We start from the raw sequence: 21,749 nt of genomic DNA on the forward strand, positions 1-21,749 counted from the left end.
AAATATGCATATTTCACTCATTCAGAAAATGCAGTTTCTTATTTGTAGCCAATATGTCCCTTCAAAAGTATTTGTCTAAAACTTCAGTTTGAACTATCTTGTACGTGTAAAGGTGTATCCATGCATTACAGAGAAAAATGTTTCTTAGGTTTCAGAAGACAAAAGTTAATAAAAAACCATCTTGGTAGTTATTCTGAACTTAAATGTAAAGAATTTTCTAAAAACTTATGGAAAATCCTGAAAATGAAGTATAGAAGCTTGAGGTGGGAAAACTGTATAAGCCTCACCAGCTAGCTAAAGCTATTTTATTTGTACGTTAGTATTCACTTACATGTAGCTTTAAAATTGCTCCCAAGAAAAATAAAGGAGCAGATAATTAAATTACACTTAAAACAAGAAATGTTAAAATGGTAATTCAACACTAATAAATAGTGGAGACCTAATAAAGTAATCGTTGATCTTCTAGAAAAACCTACAAGAACAGTTTGTGTTCATCTCTGCTTTTTAGAGAGTTGGCTCCAAACCCAAGTATAATAAAGCATGGTGGTGGCTGCATCATGCTTCTTCTTTCTAGCAGAGACAGAAAAGATTAGTGGAGCTGATTCAAAGATGGACAGGGAAGATACAGCCATAGCTGCAATGGAAGGGTTTAGCTCAGAACATATATGTGTTGGAATGGTCCAGTCAAAGTCCAAAATTAGAAAAGGCATACCCAAAAAGATCTGCAGCTGTAAATAAATGTAAAGGACTGAACTTATTTGATTTCTGTCACTGTAAACTGTATTTTATGTCAGGGCAGTTTGTGATAAATTGCTCTGTTATTGAAAGAGTATATTTTAAAATCAAAATTGTATTTTTCTTTTCCAAGAAGCCCTCATTTGCAAATAGTTGTAGCATCCAAAAATAAAAAAATATATACATTTTTGCCACATGCTTTAGAGACAGTGGAGTCTTTTTACATGGCCCATATGGGCGGCACAACAGATTGGGAGGCTGAGCATGAGACAACATAATGGAACATTTACAGCCTGTTTTTATGGATGTGCAGGAAGAGTTTCACCCCTGTGCCAACTCTAAGAACTCATAGTCTACATTACTGAAACTCCAGAATCAACCAGGTTGCCATTCATGATGTGCAGTAAGTGCCTCTGTTCCCAGACCTGCTCTCTCAAAAATCATCCCTCCCCTCCCCAACCACCATCACATAATTTCACCCTTTTCCCTTTTTTTTTTGCTCTTAGTGTGCAGCGGTGACTAACGTTGCCTTCAGTGTGAATTAAAATAGACTAACCCTGCAGCAAAGCATGCTCACAGTGGCACAGGGGAGGGAGAGAGCAAGACGTGCGCTGCTCATGTACAAACCCCAAACTTAAGATGCGCAAACGCAGCCGGGCAAATCAAACGCACAAATGAGTAGTGACAAACAAACAACTGTAGTGTCAAAATTGATTCCGCGTCTCCTGCTCCTGCCATCCTGGAACAGAAACCGGGTGACCAAAAGTGTCGCTGAGAGGTGGAAGTGGTGCGAGTAAAAGAAAAAAAAACAAAAGACGTTTTAATCGAGTCCGCGCAACTTTAACTATTCCGGGAGGAGGGAGGGGATGAGTCACGTTAGGTGGTGGTGATGCGCGTCGAGCTTGGAGGAGAGCGGGAGGCGGGGACAGCGCGGAGGCTGCTTCGGTTATTGGTTTGTCAGAAGGTGCGGACAGCTCAGCAGCATCATCTTCCTCCTCGAGAAGAAGAGGAGGGGCGGGGGGAGAGAAACAGCTGTTGAGGGAGTTCACGAAGACGAGGTGCTTAGTTGTTTTTGATTTGCAAACCGCAGATTTGTCTCTCCGGGGAAGCAGGTTGCTGGAGGAAGGGAGGGCAAAGGCGTTAACAGGAAGGGAAAAAAGCGCACGGAGCGACGAGAGTGGAAGTGACCGACGGAGCGATGTTTGGCATGATCAGAAATTCGCTCTTTGGGAATTCAGAGGAGACCGAGTACAAAGTGCTCAGCACCGAGACTAAGGTAAGCAGAGAGACATCTGTGCGCCTTCTGGACGACGGCTTAGGTTCTGTTTGTTTTTTGCGCAATTTTACGCACAGATTTTCTGCTGCGCTGTACATTTCTCTCATCAAACTCCCAACTTTAGCATTAGACACATGCAGCGGAATTTATTTTTAAAACGCAAGCCTCTCACTCGCCCTGCAACCTTGGCAGTAAGGCTAATTGTCTGTGACCTGTGAGGATGCCCGCTGACCCGCAGCGCGCGCAAAGAAGGGAACCCCGAGGGCCCGCGTGGCTCCACAAGGCAGCAGACACGAATAATGGTGGAAAGGAGTGAGGGACAGGGGTGGCTGCACATCATGGCAGCACCATGCTGGGTGAATCTGTTTTGTCAGGCTGCACAGGCTGGAGCTGGTTGGAGATAAATTCAGAGTGGAGAACGTGTTCGCCTCACAGCAGGGGGAAATACTCTAAACATACAGCCAGAACCATGTTATGTTGGCCTAGTCAAAGTCCAGACCTAAATTCAATTGAGGATCTGGGGAAAAAGGACATGTCTTGAGAGCATCCCAGCTTTTACTACAAACAAACGTACATTTTTCTCATTTTTATTATTTATATTTTACAACTATTCATAATTTCTTTTGCATTTCACAATTGTGAACTAGTTTACTTTGATCATTATGCATAACTGATTATTCTGGACGTCATTTCTAACACACTATCCCCACCTTGAAACAACGTTTTCACAAGTGTACCACTTAGAAGTATAACGAGCTCAGCTGATGCTCAGTTCCACCAGGTGTTTGCTAATTGCTGCTGGCTAGTCTGAAGGAGCTGAGCAAATGTCTGTCTGATACAATTTCAGATGGTGAATAAAAACAAAAGTTTTGTCAATTTTAATACACAAGATAAATATCTGGTTTCAACTGTATGGCAAACTAATGTAAATGTATTCTCATCGCAGAACCTTAACATTCTCAATGCAGACTTTACATTCTACCTACTATATAAATAATCAGAATAAGAAACAAACAGCCACTTGACAGCTGTGAAGAAAAATATTATTTTAAATGCTTGCTTCACGTTGCTGTGCAGGACGGAACAACAGCTGGCTTCAAGAGTCTTTTCTAAGTAGCCTGTCTTTTACATGACGTGCTCTTGGCCGTGTCAAAACAGATCTGTCTGTCAGTGAGTGTGTGTGTGTGTCAGTATGGGCCGCGTTCTCTCATGTGGAATGGAAATCCGCTTTTATCTCTTTGTCTCCCACTCAGAACTTGTCTTTTGTTTGCCAGACAAACGAACAAAGGGACTTTGGAAACTCAGCAACACATGGCACATGTGAGCATCCACAGTCCACAGAGGAGGAGGTTTGTTGGTGGTCCTCAAAAATAGACATAAACACAATGCCTGTTAAAAGTTTACATACACGCCTCATGGAGGTGAGCGTCATACGGAGAGCTGACTTTTCTTATCGCCAGAGTTTTATTTCATTGGTTTGACTTTGCTTTTTAAGCAAAGCACGTCATCTCTGAGTAGAGTTGAGGTCGGGTTCATTGTAGGAACTTAGTATCAGCCGGCTTTACCCATTTTGAAACCAGTACTGATGAGTGTTTTGGGATCATTGACATCTAATTGTGTCCGAGTTTAAATCATCTGACCCAAATTGTTCTCCTCAGATTAGAGGAAATTGGTTTGGATTTTCAGGAACAATCAAAACTCAAGCATGCTAGAAGATGTTGGAATCTTGTTCCAAATCCAGCATCTTCAAACTCCTGGTCTTTTCCTTTTTTTTCCCCCTGACTTAAATCAACTGAAATGTCAGTTTCAAATTTGGGTACATACCAGCTGAAACTTGAAAAAGCTGCAGTGTCCCCCAGTTATGACTTATAAGGTAGATGCAGCGTTTCAATATGGCTGCTCTTCACATCAGCAGTAGCAAGCTGAGCTGGAAGACTGTGTCTGAAATCAATGCAACTCTAAACTGAACAAATTAAAAGTTGTAAAGGTTCAACTAATGTTTCTAAGAGGTACTGTGAACAATGTTCATGGGCGTCAAAATCTCAACTTCTTACCTGTCACCTCTGGTCTGACATCAAACCCAGCTCCGAGTTCCAGGGTAACTGGAACACATCAATGTTTTGGAGTGGCCCTAATCTCAGAACATTTTAGATTAGAGCTAGAAAAGTGTGTGTGAGACACTCGTTTTCTCTGGGAATGGGAATGGCTAAAATTCCAGCAAACTACTGTAAACTCAAAACATTTGACCCAAGTCACAACTTGTGGCTTTGGAGAGAGTGAAAAAACACCTCTCACCATTATTCAGTCGGCAAACAAAAATAATCTAATTTATCCCAAACAACCCAAAGATGGGAAAGTTCTGGATTTACCGTCAGAAAAAAGGCGCTGAGAGAAAAACGCCTTCTTTGTACGCTCCGTGTCAAGATCTGGCTTCTGGTGTATAAAGCATCTGTCTGACACTTTTAATTAAAACCGACAGCTCCAGAGGAGATGCCAGGTGGGGCACATTCACACGTTCACAGGCTGAACAGCAGCAGCAACAGTGGGTGAAACTGAGCTCAAACCCCGCTAATGAGCATGGAGCACGAATTTAAAACCAAAACGGCACAGTCATGGAGCTTTTCTTCTTCTTCTTTTTTTTTTTTACTTTGGTGTAAGCACTTTTTTTTCTTTTTTTAGGCAGAGGCTAATTACAATGCACACGCTCACACAGACACACAGCCTGCATGCACATGACAAATTAATTACACTGTTGCACAGAAGAGCGCAACTTTTAACGTCGGCTCCAGTGACAACTTCTACAAAGCTAACTCTTTAATTGCAATGCAGGAGCATGTGGATCTGACACGAGATGCAGCAGAAGTGGAATTAAAACCTCTGGAGGAACATTTGTTGAAGCGCTTTATTAAAAAAAAAAAAAAGTGCATTTAGTACCTTGAGACTGGGAAAAAGGAAGGAAAGTTACACATTTATTTTATGGGATGAAGGATTTTATTATCTGAATGATACTTCTTAGCTTCGCAGGTTGCCCATGGGGGAGGAAAATAATCCCAAACAGCTCAAGCACAAGTGAAAAACATAAGAGATAATTTCTCCGTATCATTTCGTGCTACAAGTGTCACGCTGCGAGCAACAATCATCTTCAGCAGCCCGGCGGTTCATTTTGGTAGCGTTAGAGAAATTAAACCGCAATAAGGCGCAATTAAATTCCAAGCGACACACTGTGGAACGCTTCAAAAAACGACGTCAGTTTTTTGAAGCGTGCACAGCAGGAGCCGTGCAGAGGAGCGACCACACGCTATACGTTGACCCCACATAGTGGCCTGCTTTTAAAGCTGATGTTCGTGCGTCTCCTTAATCCTGCCGCCGCCGCGCCGTTACGTAACAGCACACACATGTCTGGTCCAGAATTCCCCCATGAGCTCACTGAACCCTGCAGAGCAGAACGAGACATTTAATCAGATCGGGGCGAATGCGGTTCACGTGGGTCTGCCCACCGAGGGTTTTGTGTGGCCTTTGCGAAGATTATTCACACTCCTTGAACTTTTCGCGTTTTTTTTGTCACCTCGAATTTTGGGGTATTTTGTTGGGACTTAACCAACGGAAGTCGAGCGTTGCTGTGAACTGGAAGGAAACGGATGCTTTCACTCCATTTTTTTGTTAAAAAAAATAACTATGTATCTGAAAAGTGTGGAGTGCTTTTGTTTTTAGGCTCCCTAACAGCTTTATTTCTACAAATGCAATACTTTAGGTCTGTGTTTCTACCAGTTTCGCACGTCTTGACACCGACATATCAGTCAGATTGGACATCAATCTGAAGTTTTACTGCAAATTCTCAATTAGATTTTGATATGGACTTTGACTAGGCTTCTCTAAGGCGTAAATATGATCTGATCTAATCTATTCCAGTGAAGCTAAGAAAATAGTCCTGCTCATGTTTCATCATGAGGATGGTGTGCTCATTATGATGTACGTTGGTGGTGTCCAAAGCATGGCCCAGGGGCCCTTTGTGGCTCTTCAAATTATTTTGTTTGGCCCCTGACCACAAGTCAAAAATGGTAATAATTTTGGCCAAAAAATTTAAAAAACACGATTGATAAACCAAAAAATTTGGAAATTGCATGTTGTTATTTTAATAAGGTAACAGTCTGAATCCCTTTTTATGTTTTGGATTTCTTATGATAAACAGATTTCACAAAAACTGTTTATTGTTGAGCTGGTAAAACAAAAAAAATAATTTTTTTGCATTTTTAATTCGATGAACTTTGTTGCCCTCCAGTAGTTTAAAATTGCCAATCATGGCCCCCAGGACAAAAAGTATTGGACACAACTGATGTACACTGACACTTTTCTACCCAGAAAATTTTTACATGTCGATCAAACAGCTTATACTTTTGGTCAAATCAGACCGGAGTCCTTTCCACCACACATTTGCTGTGACTCCTGTAGAGAAAAGTACAAACAGGACTTTTTTTTAAGGCATTCTTCTCACCACTCTTCCATAAATCCCAGACTTGGAGGAATATATGGCATAACAAACTAAAATTCGTGACACAATCGTCTGTGTTTCAGTAGTTGCTAGAATGCTAGAAGTTTGCTCCACAAACTACTAGCATTCTCTCGTTTCTCTTTGCTCCACAGAACGGAGTGAGCTTTGAGGTGAGACGGTACGATGCGGCAAAGTACGCTGCCGTCTACTCGGAAGGAAGGACCTATGAGCAAGTAATCGGGGAGCTGGTGCGAAAACTGCTGACGTACATCGGTGGAAACAATGAGCAAGGTTAGAAAGAGAAACGCTTGAAACCAACCAAACCCCGCTTTGCATTAACGAGACATCAATGCATCTTGCTAAAATGAAGTCGCACATTTCAAATCTACATTTCGTTTTCTAAGGTGAGGCCATGGGGATCGCGTTTCCCATCATCATCACGGTGTACCCGCGGAACGATGGCGTTTTCTCCCGACGTCTGGCGGTGGGCATCCGGATCCCCAACGCCTACCAACAAGACCCCCCAGCTCCCACCGACAGCACCATCAGGGTGGAGGAGCGGCCCGGCATGACTGTATACGCGCTGTATGTGCCATTTGTGACAGTACATCTTATAATAGTGTTTACTTTTTTAAAAGTCAAGTTGTTTGTAAAAGTTTGCAAGACACTATATTTGTAAAAGCTTCTAAAATTGAATTAAGATATCTTAATCCCACACACAAGAGCTGATACATTTAGTCTATTATTATTATGGAAAGTGATCCAATGTTTTCTACTTTATTCACTTTTTATTTAAAGTCGATGCTCTGAATGCAGCCTTGTAGGATCACGGGTCACTCTAAAAGACAAAAAAACAAAAAAAGATTTGCACAAGTCACTCTTCCAAAATGCTTAAGGACAATGTTGGGAAGGGCCAAGTCAAAGTCCTTGACTTTAAGCTAAAAGAGATGACATGAGCGGTTCAGCTGAGGAAACGCACAAACCCCCCAGAGACAAATCTGTTCTGTACAGTGAACTGGACTGAAACACCTCCCAGCTCAAGTTCAGGACTGCGTACTGCGACGGCAACGAACAAGCTGCAGTTCTCACACAGAGGCAACGCGAAATACCACACTTTTCATTCCCACTGCATGCGCTGCAACTGTTGAGACATTATAAATGACTACAGGTTGAAATCTATCCTCTCTGTTCCGTTTCTGCAGACAGTTTGGCGGCTTCGCCGGGGAGAGCGAGTATCGGGCCGAGGCCGCCCGCCTGACGCGCGCCCTGGGCGAGACCACTCCCTTTCAGCGCAAGCAGTACTTCTGCTGCAGCTACGACCCTCCGCTCAAGCCTTACGGACGTAGAAATGAAGTTTGGCTTCTACAGGAGGACCCGTGAAAGGCCACTCAGGCCCATCAAAGCTTAGTCCTCCAAAAAAGTAAAAAATTCAATCTTCACCTCTGTTAGTCCTACAGCTGTAAACAGAGAATGGGTTCAAAATGAAGCTGGAAGAAGCGAGATTTTCTGTTTTTACGCTTTCTACGATAAAGACAAACAAACAGTATTTATTATAAGAATGACCAAAAGAAAGGAAAGAAAAAAAATATTGGAAACTAAATTAGCTTCCACTAACATATATATAAATATATAGCTTGAGACTTGTATTTGAAGGTGATAAATCCCAACAGAGTTCCCATGTCGTTGAGTACTAACTAGCACGTCTTTAAATAACAGTAACAACTAGCAACATAAAGAAAAGTTGTTGCAAAAGCAAGCTTCTTCTATCTGATAAAGATAGCGCAAAGTTAAACCATTAAGTGGAATTAAACCTTTTGAATCAGAGGAATGGCAGCTGTGAGGAGACCTTTGGTTATTTATGCTACGATTATATACAAACAATACTTTGTTATATTTGTGTAAAAATATTCTGTGTTTTCAGGAGAGTTTTGTGTTTTAGTGCATGACATACAAAATTTTTACTTCGTGAAACTCTACAAACCGTTTTGTGACCCGTCTGTGCATGTAAGGGTTTTGTGGTCGGAGTGAATTTTATTTTTAAGGCTCGAGAGTGTTTTATTGCATAAATAAAAACATTATTCAGTGATAGTCTGTATTTGCTGTGTTTTCATTTGTGCGACTCAAAATCTCTCATCATTGTTTGATAAAAAATCGGGGAACTCGTATTTAGGAGAGAGCGGCAAGAATAAATCCTGTCTGCATTTTGACATAAGCCTTTTGGGGAAGACGGCAGGTGCTGTGGTAAAATAGGACCAATATTCAACTTTTAGGTAGGGGTGCAAGTCATAGAGTAATGAGTTCATCTAAAGTTGATCTTATCGAACAGTTTACGACTAGCGCGGCCATTTTCTTAAAAACCCGAGTTTTCTCTAGTAGCAAGAAGGCTAACCGTCTTTGCATAACACGAAGGGGTACATTTTCACAATATGCTAAATTAAAAATAAAACACCATTAAATTTTAACATTATTTTTGTGTCAGCTGTATTAAATACTTACCCAATAAAGAGTTTCCGACTCTCTTTGCCGTTCTGGTAAGGCTTTGCCATGTTTAATCCTGCACCAACTGTCTCCGCTTAAACGGCGCCCTCTGCTGGATGGCGGCCAAACTACAACACTAGAAAAAAGACCTAAGCGAACTTTTAATAGTTAATCGATTGAAACTAATTTGAATCTAATACAGCATTAATCGGATATTAATCACAAGTCAATTAATTGTTTAGATTCCTACTTTTAGGGCCATATGCACAAAAAAAAAAACATAACACCATGATGGTGGCGCCATCATGCTGTGGAAGTACTGGAAAAAAATATATTACAGGTTGCAAAAGATCTAAGGGCTGCAGGTTCAGACTTGAACAGTGGTGGAGAAAGTACTCAAAAAATGTACTTAAGTAAAAGTACAAATACACAGACAAAAATGTACTCAAGTAAAAGTAAAACTACCACATTAGCATTTGTACTTAAGTAAAAGTAAAAAAGTACTGGCTTTTAAAAATACTTAAGTATTAAAAGTAAAAGTGCTTGCTGAATGGATTACCTAATCGCTAATATCATTAAGTGTCCCGATCATATTTAATTTTAATACATTGGAAAACAACCTGCTGAATACTATTAATCAATCATTAATCATTTTGTCTAGATTAATGTCAAGTTGTCAAAACAAAGACATTTTCAATAATGTCAACTTTGTATTAAAAGTGTCATGATTTACTGAATGACGCTTTATGACAACAGTCATAAATATTTATGAAGACTTATTCATGTCCATGACAGATGTTTATGACGGTGTCATGTCAGTCTTATTCACCCGCCTTCAGTAAAGTGTTACCGGCTGGGTTTATGTAGCATTTGATTTTAACAAAATATTTATACCTGTATTTCATAAAAATAATGGTTGACTTTCGGCATTTATTTGAAGTATGTTGATCCTGTTTACAACTATGATTTTCATGTTCAAAAGCAATTTTTTTATGTTCCATCTTATAGTAATAACTTAACAAAACTGTTTATTTGACTTAAAAGACTAGAGTCGAGATTGCTTTACATTTAATTTATACATTGAAAATTTGTATAGTAAATGCAATAAATTAGTTGTGATGTACAGAAGATAACATTAGCAAGCTCAAGAAATGTTTAGCTCTTAATATATAATAGTAAAGGTTAGTTATAAAGACTAGATGACGTCATTTATGGTCTTAATTGCAAAATAAAGTCTGCAAATTGATTGTAGAATGGTTTCATTTTTACATCACTTTGCATGAGATACTTTCAAACTAAGTGTTTTGTGTTCTACAACTACATTTCCTGTGGACTTAGAATTTAATTTAGTTTCAAAATTATGTTAATAATATATTAAATACATTAACTGTAATATATTTTACACTATAATTAACATATGGTATAGAATACAGACTTCAATGGTATTTGGAAATGTCCAAGGTTTTTTAAAAAGTTTGTGAATGCATCACAAAAAACAGAGTAAATAGAGAGAATTTCAGTTTTGGGTTAACAAAATATTGGTAAATTTGACATTAAAAAAAACCTGTTAAAATAAGGAAAATATTTTGATGGAAATTCTGAAAAAAAAAAAAATACAGAAAATGTCCTGTTAATTCTCTGCCATGATATTTTCAGTGTTTTTTACAGAATTTCCATCAGAAGTTTCCCGTAATTTAACAGTATTTTTATTTCAAAGTTTTCCATGAAAAATAGGAAATATCCTTGTAATTTCTGCCAGTACACTTTCTTGTTTTTTATGGAATTTCAGCAGAATTTTTCCATAATTTAACAGTTTTTTCCCCAATAATTTAACATGAACAAACTGTTAAATTATGGCCCACCACCACTTCAGGTGACATTTCCCATATTCTCAAACTCAAAGCTTGACATGTATGGGGCAACGTGATAGTTCATCTACTGACTGACTACATAACTAAAGCTGATCATAGATATTTTTAATAAGCGTATTTGTGAGCCTGCCTCTTTTATTAATTGAAATTAATTTTAGATTTTTGTATGACTTTTTCTCAGATTAACTTAGAAAACGAGTTGTTATTATTACAGGTTAGTTTTCTAAACAACAAAAAAGTAACTGCTGGGGAAGCTCAAAAATGAAAAATTGGACTGATATTGATATCCGATAGTAACACTGCTGTTATGCCAGATTAACCAAAACTTTATTTTGTCAATTTTTTTTTATATGATTACTCGATTAATCGTAAGAATAATCGATAGATTACACGATTACTAAAATATTTGTTTACAATAGCCCTAATTATATAAATAAAATAGCATTTATAGGTGGATCGGGGGGATTAATTCTCTCCTTCGCCCCCTCCTTCTACAGCCAGACCTCCTCCCCCTTCTTGCAATTTGCTGTCCGGCCGCCCCCCCCACCCAGCACTCAACGGTACGCTTGACCGGCCCCACCCTCTTTGACCCCTCACATCTACCTCTACATTGAAGGGGGGCTAGTGCACCTCTCATGGTACACTAGCCCCCCCAATGTCTCTCCTTCACCCCCCCCTTCTACAGCCAGACCTCCTCCCCCTTCTTGCAATTCGCCGTCCGGCCTCCCCCCCCCCCCCCCTCCCCCCCCAGCACTCAATGGTATGCTTGACGGGCCCCACCCTCTTCGACTCCTCACATCTACCTCTGCATTGAGGGGGGGCTAGTGCACCTCTCATGGTACACTAGCCCCCAATGTCTCCTCCTTCGCCCCTCCTTCTGCAGCCAAACCTCCTCCCCCTTCTTGCAATTCTCCGTCGGCCGCCCCCCCAGCACTCAATGGTATGATAGACTGGCCCCACCCTCTACGACCCTCACATCTACCTGTACATTGAAGGGGGGCTGTGCACCTCTCATGGTACACTAGCCCCCAATGTCTCTCCTTCGCCCCCTCCTTCTGCAGCCAAACCTCCTCCCCCGTCTTGCAATTCGCCGTCCATCCGCTCCCCCAGCACTCAACGGTACGCTAGACCGGCACCACCCGCTTTGACCACTCACATCTACCTCTACATTGAGGGGGGCTAGTGTACCTCTCATCGTACACTAGCCCCCCACAATGTCTCTCCTTCGTTCAATCCTTCGCTTCCCCCTCCTCTCTAACGATACGTCAGCCCCCCACCTTCTCTCCTTCTTCTTTGAACCCCTTCTAGCCTCCCAGTGGGCCATCGTTCCCTCGGCCTCCAATTCTGATTCTTCGGGTTAATCTACCCGTCTTTCTCTCACTGTAACAACAGATGACTAATGGTTTCCGGTATTCTCAGGTTGAAAACTTGTAAGCAATCTTTAAGGCCATAATCATCCGCTCTGGTAAGATGCGAAGTTCTTCTGAGGAACAGTTTTGATACTTCTGACAAGGTGTCACTAGGTTGGTGAGATTAGGCATGAGGACTCAGAGGTCTGTCGTGAGTCGGAGACAGGTCCTGACTCAGAGACAGGTCATAACTCTGTGGCAGGTCCCGACTCTGAGGCAGGTCCCGTCTCTGAGGCGGGTCCTGACTTGGGGACGGGTCCCGACTCTGAGGCAGGTCCCGTCTCAGAGGCAGGTCCCGTCTCAGAGGTAGGTCCCGTCTCAGAGGTCGGTCCCGTCTCAGAGGCAGGTCCCGTCTCAGAGGTCTGTCCCGTCTCAGAGGTCTGTCCTGACGCTGAGGCGGGTCCTGACTCTGAGGCGGATCCTGACTCGGAGACGGGTCCAGGGACGGGTCCTGACTCGGAGACGGGTCCCATCTCAGAGGCAGGTCCCATCTCAGAGGCAGGTCCTGTCTCAGAGGTCGGTCCCGTCTCAGAGGTCGGTCCCGTCTCAGAGGTCGGTCCTGTCTCAGAGGTCGGTCCCGTCTCAGAGTTCTGTCCTGACTCGGTGACAGGCCACGACTCTGAGGCGGGTCCAGACTCTGAGGCGGGTCCAGACGCTGAGGCGGGTCCAGACTCTGAGGCGGGTCCAGACTCTGGGGCGGGTCCTGACTCTGGGGCGGGTCCTGACTCTGAGGCAGGTCCTGACGCTGAGGCGGGTCCAGACGCTGAGGCGGGTCCAGACTCTGAGACAGATCCTAACTCGGAGATGGGGACGGGTCCTGACTCGGGGATGGGTCCTGACTCTGAGACGGGTCCCGTCTCAGACGTCTGTCCTGACTCGGTGACGGGATCTGACTCTGAGGCGGGCCCTGACTCTGAGTTCGGCCCTGACTCCTCCAAGTCAGTACCAACCTCTGAGTTGACCAAATTTAGAGGCCCAGCTAAGTGTGGACTAAACACAACATTTGATCCATTCTTGGTGGGCTCTTGCCTCTCTTCTTCATCTGGATTGTCTCCACAACCCGCAGCCTTTTTGATGAGGTCCCATGCCTTTTGGAGAAAGGTGTCTTTGAGATTGATTTTTCTCGGTCGTGCAAGGGTTCTTTTAAAGCATTCCACAACCTTGTGAATCACTATTGGGTTGTTGCTTTTAATCATTTTGAAGAGCAGTTCTCTAACTGCGTCTTCATTGCCCCACAGAAGTTGCAGGATGTCTCGGCAGGCTTTTTTTTCCATTTTGTCATAAAAGACAAAATCTATGTCCTTGACTTCTTTCCATATTTTTGGAGCAAGCTTTCTCTGGACCGGTTCGGTGTGCTTCCTTTTGTAATGCCCATAGCTAGATCTGTAACTGGACTTATAAATCAATCTCCATAGAATATTTTGAACCATAATTCTCCTTTCATCTTCTGTTCCACGTCTGAATCCCATCCTGTTTGCGTCCCTCAAAAATTGTTCAGGGTCCATGGTTGCCTGAGTATAATCTTCACTCAGGCAGTTTTCATCTGCGTACAAGTCTTCAGTTGGAAAAAAAGTCTTTCGGATCTTTCTTTTGGTAGACGTGAACATTTTCTCTTTAGGAACAGGATTCTCCAGATGCTTTTTGAATTTTTCCACGATGACTTGGTGTCCTTCTGGGTGTTCCACTAGTGCGATTAAATGCAGTCCACTGGCAAAGTGGAATGCATCTCTCGCAAGACTCTGGAAAATCCTTTCACCAAGTTCTTCTGAAATCTCCGAGAGTACGTTCACATTTATATCTCCAGTTTTTCTCAAAAGCAATTTCAAAATTTTGCTATGTTGTTCCTCAAAGACTTGTCGGACAAGATGCAGAGTTGGTCCATCTGCAGCCTTTTCTATCACTTCCCACAGAAGTTCACTGAGAAAGTTTCTCTTTTTGTAATCTGGGCTTCTTTGACCAGGATGAACTTTGCTGGACAATGTCTTTTTCACTTTCGTCCAAAAAGAAACCTTAGGTTTCACATCCATTTCTCTCTCTGGGCTTTCGTCGTTCATCTTTATTGTGCTGAGCTAAAACGTCCAAATGAATCTCGAGTTGACTGACTTGTTAACCGATTTGTGGTAACTGATCAGAGAATTAACTGATCAGTTGGTGATGTCATGGACTCTATGACATCATAAAGTCATCCTCAGAAGGGCCTCATGACACAGACATCATTTGAAGTCATGCTGATGACGTCATTGTAAGCAGCATGGCAACTGTTGCTAAGGGTAAAAATAGCATGCAGTGAGCATGCAGCTGTGAAAAAAAAACTTAATCTGTGGGCACTAGATGCATTATTCCTGCAAGTCTGAACTGGCAGTGATTTGTGCAGCTTAACAGGAGGGGCCAGGGAACCATTGGCCCCTCCACTTACCGCCCACCCATTTTTATTTGTTATTTGGGTTCCATCTCCTAACAGGCATAGAGCAAATGTCAGTGGAACCACAACATGACCTGGGCCGGTCTATCAGTCAAACAAACCTCTTGTGATGCCCACTGGTGTGTGAAAAAAAAGTGAAAAAGGAGCATTTAAATGTATATGGGATAATAATAATAATAATAATAATAATAATAATAATAATAATTTACTTGTTAACAGGGGTTAAAGACGATGGGTGCAGTAACGGTGTTTCACCGGTATGTGGTGCATGGGAACTCTGAGCTGCCAGTTGCTCTTAATACATTAGAAATGTGCCATTTTAATGAACAATGCCACAGATAAAGCATATTTTTATTATGTTTACTCTCTGTAACATGGTTTAGACTTAGATGTGATTCTATGCATCATAATTTCAGGGACGGAAACATCTTGTCTCCTGTCCCAACATAACATGAACTTCACTTTTCTTTTGCTACTAGTAGCTTTTATTTTTTAAAGAAATCCAACAGAAAGGGGATGGAAAGAAGGTGGGTGGGAGAGGACAGGCAACCAAGGAGCCAGTAGCAGAGTTGTAGTCAAGGTCACCGACCCAAGACCAAGTCAAGACCAGCACCCCGCGCTACGTGACACAAAAAAATTAACTTTTACTTATCAAAATTGCTTCTCAAATTGATCTGAAAGATCCACTTTCCCATAAAAAAAACTAGTTATTAAATACGTAGAGCTTAAATAAATGCAATCAGTAAAGATCCGTCCAGAAGAATCGGATCGTTCCTGAATGTACCAGCGTTGTCCCATATGTGCGACACCTCAGTCAACACCTCCACACAATAATTCAGCGCATGAGTGACAACTTTTTTTCATCGCGGATGCAACATGTGTGTCTACGTCAGTACAGCTAGCTTTGCTAGCATCACGTCCACAGATCTTACCTTTAAGCTTTCCTTCCAAATGACGCTAAAAGTTGGATGAAGTCCCCACCGTCTGTGAAAGCGAAGCGCTGCTGATTTTACATGTCGCCATATCTTATGATTTATGCAGCGCTATTATATTACTGATGATTAGACTCGCTCAGAGGAAACCACTGCGCATGTCTGGAGCTTCGCGTGCGAGTAAAGGTGGAGGCGATGGGTGACAACAGACACGTAAGTTACGATATTGCTCGGATTTTAAAGCGCCACCTTACGTCCCTGAACTTCACATTTTAACGGAAAAAAAGAGCAACGCGACTTGGATGTAACGAGTAACGCGACAGTTTTGTAGAAATGTAGTGAAGTAGAAAGTACAGATACTTACTGTAAAATGTAGTGGAGTAAAAGTAGAAAGTACCCATTATTAAATCTACTTAAGTAAAGTACAGATAGCCTACACGAAAACTCTACTTAAGTACAGTAACAAAGTACTTGTACTTCGTTACTTCCCACCACTGGACTTGAAATACAACAACCAAAACGAAAAGCAGAGGGTAACAAAAAATGCAAGTATTCTAAAAGACATTCAAAAACTCAAAATGTTTACAATTTAAGATGGTGTAAGAATAAAAAAACAAAAAACATTAAAACGTCAGCTTTAATAAATGACTCATTTATTAGATTTTAATTGGAACAAAATTCAGCAGAAAGAAAGAGAACTGCAAAAAGGTATTAAAATACAGACATTTGATTAAATTGGGTAAAGTATCTACTTACTACATCTGTGTGCAAATAACCCATCAAACAAACTGTAACTGTTGCACACTAAGGAATATAACATAGCCTGCTGGCCCCATAACACTCTTAACCTGCAACAAAAACTTTGCATTCAGAAGAATCAACAGCAGCAATCACTCATCAGCCTTGAACTAGGCCCCGTAGTCCTGCACTAGTGTAACTACTGGAGTTCTGGTGTTAGCTTGGATTTGCAGAGATTGCACACAAATACGAAATCTTTAAGAATCCTCTTCAGCCCAAACATTGCACTGCTTTTTATCAGCTTAAACTTTCTTAAAGAAACATGACATTATGAGAACAAGAGCTGAAAATTAAGCTATTTTATCTTATTTAAATGAATACAAAGGACATATTCATAATAGATTAAGTTGTTGATATTTGCTATATATTAATACACACACACAAAAAAGAAAGAAAGAAAAACTCAATATTTGCTGTGATGCTGTAAAAAGAGTGTTTCTGGTGTGCAATTTTCTTCAGGAACCGCAATCAAATAAGCAGAAAATGTTTCGTTTGTAAGTTTATTTTACATTCTAGAAAACAGCGGCTATGTTGGTGTTTGGGAATTATTAAGGAAATAACACATTTCCTATCTGAGAATGTAAGTAAAAGTTAAGATGGTTGGTTTTATAATGACAGAATATCAAAGACACAGTTAAGCTGTGGCTGAGAGATCACCGATTGTGCCAGTAGCCTTCAGTTTTTAATCAACCAAGCAGTTTTTCCATCAACTTCACTCGCCTCGGAATCTAATTTGTGGAAGCAATAGGAGGGCCGTCAAGCTGTTCAGTCTTTCTTCTTGTCGGGGGAATTTGGGTAAGGTGCGTACGGTGGAGGCCGCTCCTGTGGACATAAAAAAAAAAACAAAAAACACACACTTCAGTGGCGGCCCTAAAACAACGGACGGCTGACGACATCCGCGCTGCTACGGAAGCTTACCGCGGGCATGTAGACGGCGTGCGGATTGCTGGGATTATAATACGCGCTGCCTGCCGCTTCGGCCGCCTTCGAGTTACCTGTGCATGAAACGAGACGTGACAGAGACAAGGAGATTAATGCCGACAGTCGTGAACGCAGAACACGTTCAGGGTGCAGACGCTACAGCTCAAACCACTGTACGAGGGGAGCACACGGTTAGTCACATGAATCTTAAATGACAGCTCCGGAAAATCCTCCAGACGGAATCAAGCCGCAGCCCCCAAGGAGCAGGACGGGAAACGTCCGACTGAACGTTCAGCCAAAACGAAAGGACGTGTCACCCTGGAACAGTGGGTTCTTGCATATGAGCGCGGGAGGGGAGCGTTTGCTGAGAGCTCTGAATGTGAGGATTGTTTAACCTTTGTAATTATGATGTTCAACACATGAGACACTGGCAGCCCTTCTTTTTATTATTTTTTTTCTTTTTCCAAAATGATTCATCTTGAAAAAGACAGATGAGATCTGACAGGTGCAGTGGCACAGGAGAAAGACAGAGAGAGAAATAGAGAGAGAGAGACTAACAGACCTGCAGGAGGTGGGGGGGCGGTCCAGTTCTGAGGGGGTGGGGCCCAGTTCTGAGGTGGCCCAGGGTAAGGAGGGGGTGGGGCCATGTAGTCGAATCCAGATGGATACATTCCTGGAACGGAAAGAAGACAAGAAGGTCAATGGAAAGGAAAAAAAAGAAAAAAGAAAAAGATGTGTACAATTGTGAGACCCAGATTATACAGCACACAAATTTGACAAGACGCATCAATGGCTGCAACTAATGATTATTTAAATTAGCGATTAATCGATTATTCTGACGATGAATCAATTTATCTCATTTAAAGAATAGCTTTTTTTTTTTTTTTGCTTAAGCCCTTTTTATGCTGTAATAAAATACATTAAAATATGCAAATAAAAAATTATTCAAGTCCTTTTTTTAAATAGGAATATAAAACTCTTTAGTGAATGCTTGATCATTTGTAGCAAAGGATGCATCTGCAGCTAAAAAACATATTCCTTACATCAACGTGTGAAAAGCTCAGCCATTTCTACTTGGCCAATTTGTTGACTATTTTTTGGATTAAGTGATTAATAATTGAATAGCAAAATGTGCTTAATATGAGTTTTTTCAGAATTTCAAGCAGGTAAAGCTAAATCTATGTTACTTAAGTAGGTTTGGACAAAAGTTTTTGTTTTGTTTGTTTTTTAATATACACATTTGGCCTGATAACTGATCTCATTGTTGTTTCAGCAAATATTTTTGAGTCTGTATGCCCCAGTTAGCAATTAATAATTAGTTTAAAAAATAAATGTATTACAAATAATTGTCATTTTATATGTCATTTTCATTCCACTTTGTGTGCTACTTTGCAGGAGTGCACTACATATTAGCCCATTAAAATGCATAGAAGTTTGTTGTTGTAACCTCACAAAATGTGAAAAGGTTCAAATAGTGTGAATATCTTTTATCAAGCCACGACAAACCAGGTTGACATAAAAAAAAAGCAGAAATATTGTTAAATTCAGTGGCCAACTGAAAAGTTAGCTTTGGTAACCCTAAAGCACCAACCATAAACCTCAGTTCCACTAAAGCGCTATACCAACATGTTACGTAGCAGAAGCTAATGCTAAGGCACTAAATGTGACTACATTGATTCCATCCATGCCAAATTTGTTACATTACATGTACCGGTATGGTGTGTGCTTCAATTTTATTGTTTCTTTTTAGTATGGCAAATTCTGTTGCTAGTTTTCCCCAATTTACCCCAGAAAGGCTTCAGTTAAAAGATTTTAAACTGTTTAAGGTGTAACAAAAGCTAACTGCGCTAAATGTTTGCAAAACCAAAAATTTCCTCCATATGACCATGGTAACGGGAAGCGTCCCCAACACTTATATTACTACATTTTCGATAAAAAGCATTTAGAAACATCTCAACCAATTTTGTACAGCGTTTACTCAATTCGAAAGTAAAAGAAAAATGTATTCTGTTTAAAATCGGTACCTGCTGCTGCTGTTGGATAGGGGTAGCCCATGTTGCCAGGAGCAGTGGGAGGGGGAGGACCCTGGTAGAATCCATTCTGCTGGGGAGGGGGCGGGTAAGGATAGCCGGTAGGCGCCGGTGGAGGCAGACCGTACCCGTTCGCCATTCCAGGTGAGGGGTAACCATAGGCAGGAGCCCCGTTCTGGGCCGGACCAGCACGGGATGCTACAACACAAAAACAAACGAGGCTTTTGAGGTAACAGAAACAGTGTGTGCTTTTTATTTATGAGCTTATTATCATTAAATATGGAATAAAACAACAGAAAAATAAATAAATAAAAATGTGTATATAAACCATTTGTGGCCAGTTTGAAAATATGCTGCCCCACTTCAATGGCTCCTCCGCTGGGAAAGGACATCTTGAAATGAGCCTGACCTTCCCAGCCGCCTGAATAAACAGTTTTGGTTAGAGTAGAGTAGCCTTAATTACAATAGTAACCCAATTTATCATTGGTTTCCAATCTGCTAAAAAGGACACTCACCACCAGGCTCAGCCGACACGGTGCCTTTTATGTAGTTGGCGCCAAACACTGGTTGCTCAATGCTGCAGCCTTTCATCAGATAGTAGGGGAACATGGCAGAGCCTAAGCAGTCCTTGTTGTTGCTGGACACGAACATCAGCTGAGAAGGTGAATAAAAATAAAAGTTGTGTGAAAAACATGAGGATCACAGCAGCATCCTGAGCATGTAAACTGTACAAAAGTGAGTTACCCTGTATGGAGTTAGATAAATGGTGCCTTTCTTAGTCCCTTTCAACAGATCAGTCTTGCAGGAGACGTCGCTGAATGACAGCTCCACATTCTTACATTGTCTTAGGACACTGACAGGACAATGAAGAGATAAAAAGTAAAAAAAGATTAACCAAACAACAACAAACTGTCAAACACGGTGAATATCCTTACTATGAATCATTGGAGTTGTAGAAAACGATATGATATCTTTGCCATATATAATGTATTCTAGAATATTATTAGACTAAGCTAATCTCCAGAGATGCACCTGCTAATTAGCCAGAAAATTAGCCTGAACTGGACAGTAATCACATCTTCCAACAAGATGTACATTGATGCAACTTTTTAGCATAACAGTTAGATAAAAGTCAGGGCTGTATATTTCAGTGCAGTTTCTTTTTTGTTGTTTTAACACATTGAGATTGATTAGAGATGCACAGATATGATTTTTTTAGAGTGAATACCAATCTTGTTTTACTTTTAATATTCAATATTAAGTTTAATTTGATGATATATTTCTAAAACCAGAAAACACCTTACAGAGAACAAAAAATAAATAAATCAATAAAACAATAGATTCAAATTCAGTAAAATTTCACAATAGTTAAAATCTTCATTTAAAGCAAGTAAGCCTGCTTGAACTATGACTTTTAAAGTGTCAATTTATATTCCTTTCAAAAAATGTGGAGTTTTGGTTTCATCATGGTAAAGTCTATGGTAGTCATTGGGTCAACTTCTCATTGTAGTTAAGTGCTTTTGAGTAATTTTAGAGTTTATGTAAATAAATATATAAATATATAAGGCCAAAGCTCTGTGACATTTTAGGTAACTTCGGTATTTTCGATATTTGCTGTTTGTAACGCGAGGTTGCGTCAAATTGGTGCGTGATGAGATTATTGCTGTAACAAAGTGTCAACATGAGAAAAGCAGCCATTACTTCCTGTTATGACAGACGGGGCTAACGAAATGAGTTAGCCAAAAGCAAAACTAAATTTCACAAAAACGTAGGGGTAAAACAAAAAGAAAAAAAGACAGCATTACATTTTCGATATATTGTTAAAAAGGTAAAGGTTAAGTCACAAAAATTCGGGGTATTAAAAGAAAGCGCAACTGCTAAGCAGGCTAGCTTTGCTAATGTTATCCCGTGAGCTAGCTCCACCTAAAGAGATGTAAACAAGCTTCGTGACGGGACGACAGCTGCTTAGTTTATTACATAAACCCAGAAGAAACTCCATAAAACACGTACCTTTCTCCATTATTGATCAAAACTCCGCCGTTTTGCGAATGGTTCCGATTTAGAGCCATGTTCAGGAGCCGTGTGAAACTTCTCCTGTTGCCTGTGGTCAATGCTAAAGCCTGGAATCGTCACAGAGGAACGTTCACGGATGACACAGCGCTTACGTCATCACACCATCTGGTAACTCGTGACCTGACTGGAAGCTTTCTTGCTTCTTCTTCTTCTTCTTTTTTTTTTTTTTTTACTTATCCTTAAATAACAGATATGTTCTTCAAATATCTGTTGAACACTTTATGAGAAAATGATTCAAGATAATATTAACTTTGTACAAAAACTACTGTGAATGAAAAATGAGTCAATAAACATGCTGAGTTTTTGAGGATGTTT

General features: G+C 40.9%; 2 protein-coding genes across 2 annotated transcripts; one reads left to right on the top strand and one right to left on the bottom strand.

Moving 5' to 3' along the window:
• The first annotated feature begins 150 nt into the window (after positions 1-150).
• Positions 151-8,588, top strand: LOC103468425 (heme-binding protein 1). The gene is made up of 4 exons (XM_008415510.3): positions 151-2,011; positions 6,653-6,791; positions 6,905-7,085; positions 7,703-8,588. The coding sequence occupies exons 1-4, from the start codon at positions 1,934-1,936 to the stop codon at positions 7,878-7,880; spliced, it is 576 nt and encodes a 191-aa protein (XP_008413732.1). The 5' UTR covers positions 151-1,933; the 3' UTR covers positions 7,881-8,588.
• Positions 8,589-16,243: 7,655 nt separating this feature from the next.
• On the bottom strand, positions 16,244-21,529 carry wbp2nl (WBP2 N-terminal like). The gene is made up of 8 exons (XM_008415511.3): positions 21,372-21,529; positions 20,106-20,214; positions 19,877-20,015; positions 19,690-19,782; positions 19,356-19,559; positions 17,894-18,004; positions 17,329-17,405; positions 16,244-17,232 (listed from the first exon to the last, which is right to left on the bottom strand). Exons 1-8 carry the CDS (start codon positions 21,428-21,430, stop codon positions 17,176-17,178), a joined length of 849 nt encoding a protein of 282 aa, XP_008413733.2. The 5' UTR covers positions 21,431-21,529; the 3' UTR covers positions 16,244-17,175.
• Positions 21,530-21,749: the final 220 nt, after the last annotated feature.

Source organism: Poecilia reticulata, chromosome 8 (assembly GCF_904066995.2).
Source record: "Poecilia reticulata chromosome 8, P_reticulata-male-v2, whole genome shotgun sequence".
In the NCBI taxonomy this organism is placed as follows: Eukaryota; Metazoa; Chordata; class Actinopteri; order Cyprinodontiformes; family Poeciliidae; genus Poecilia; species Poecilia reticulata.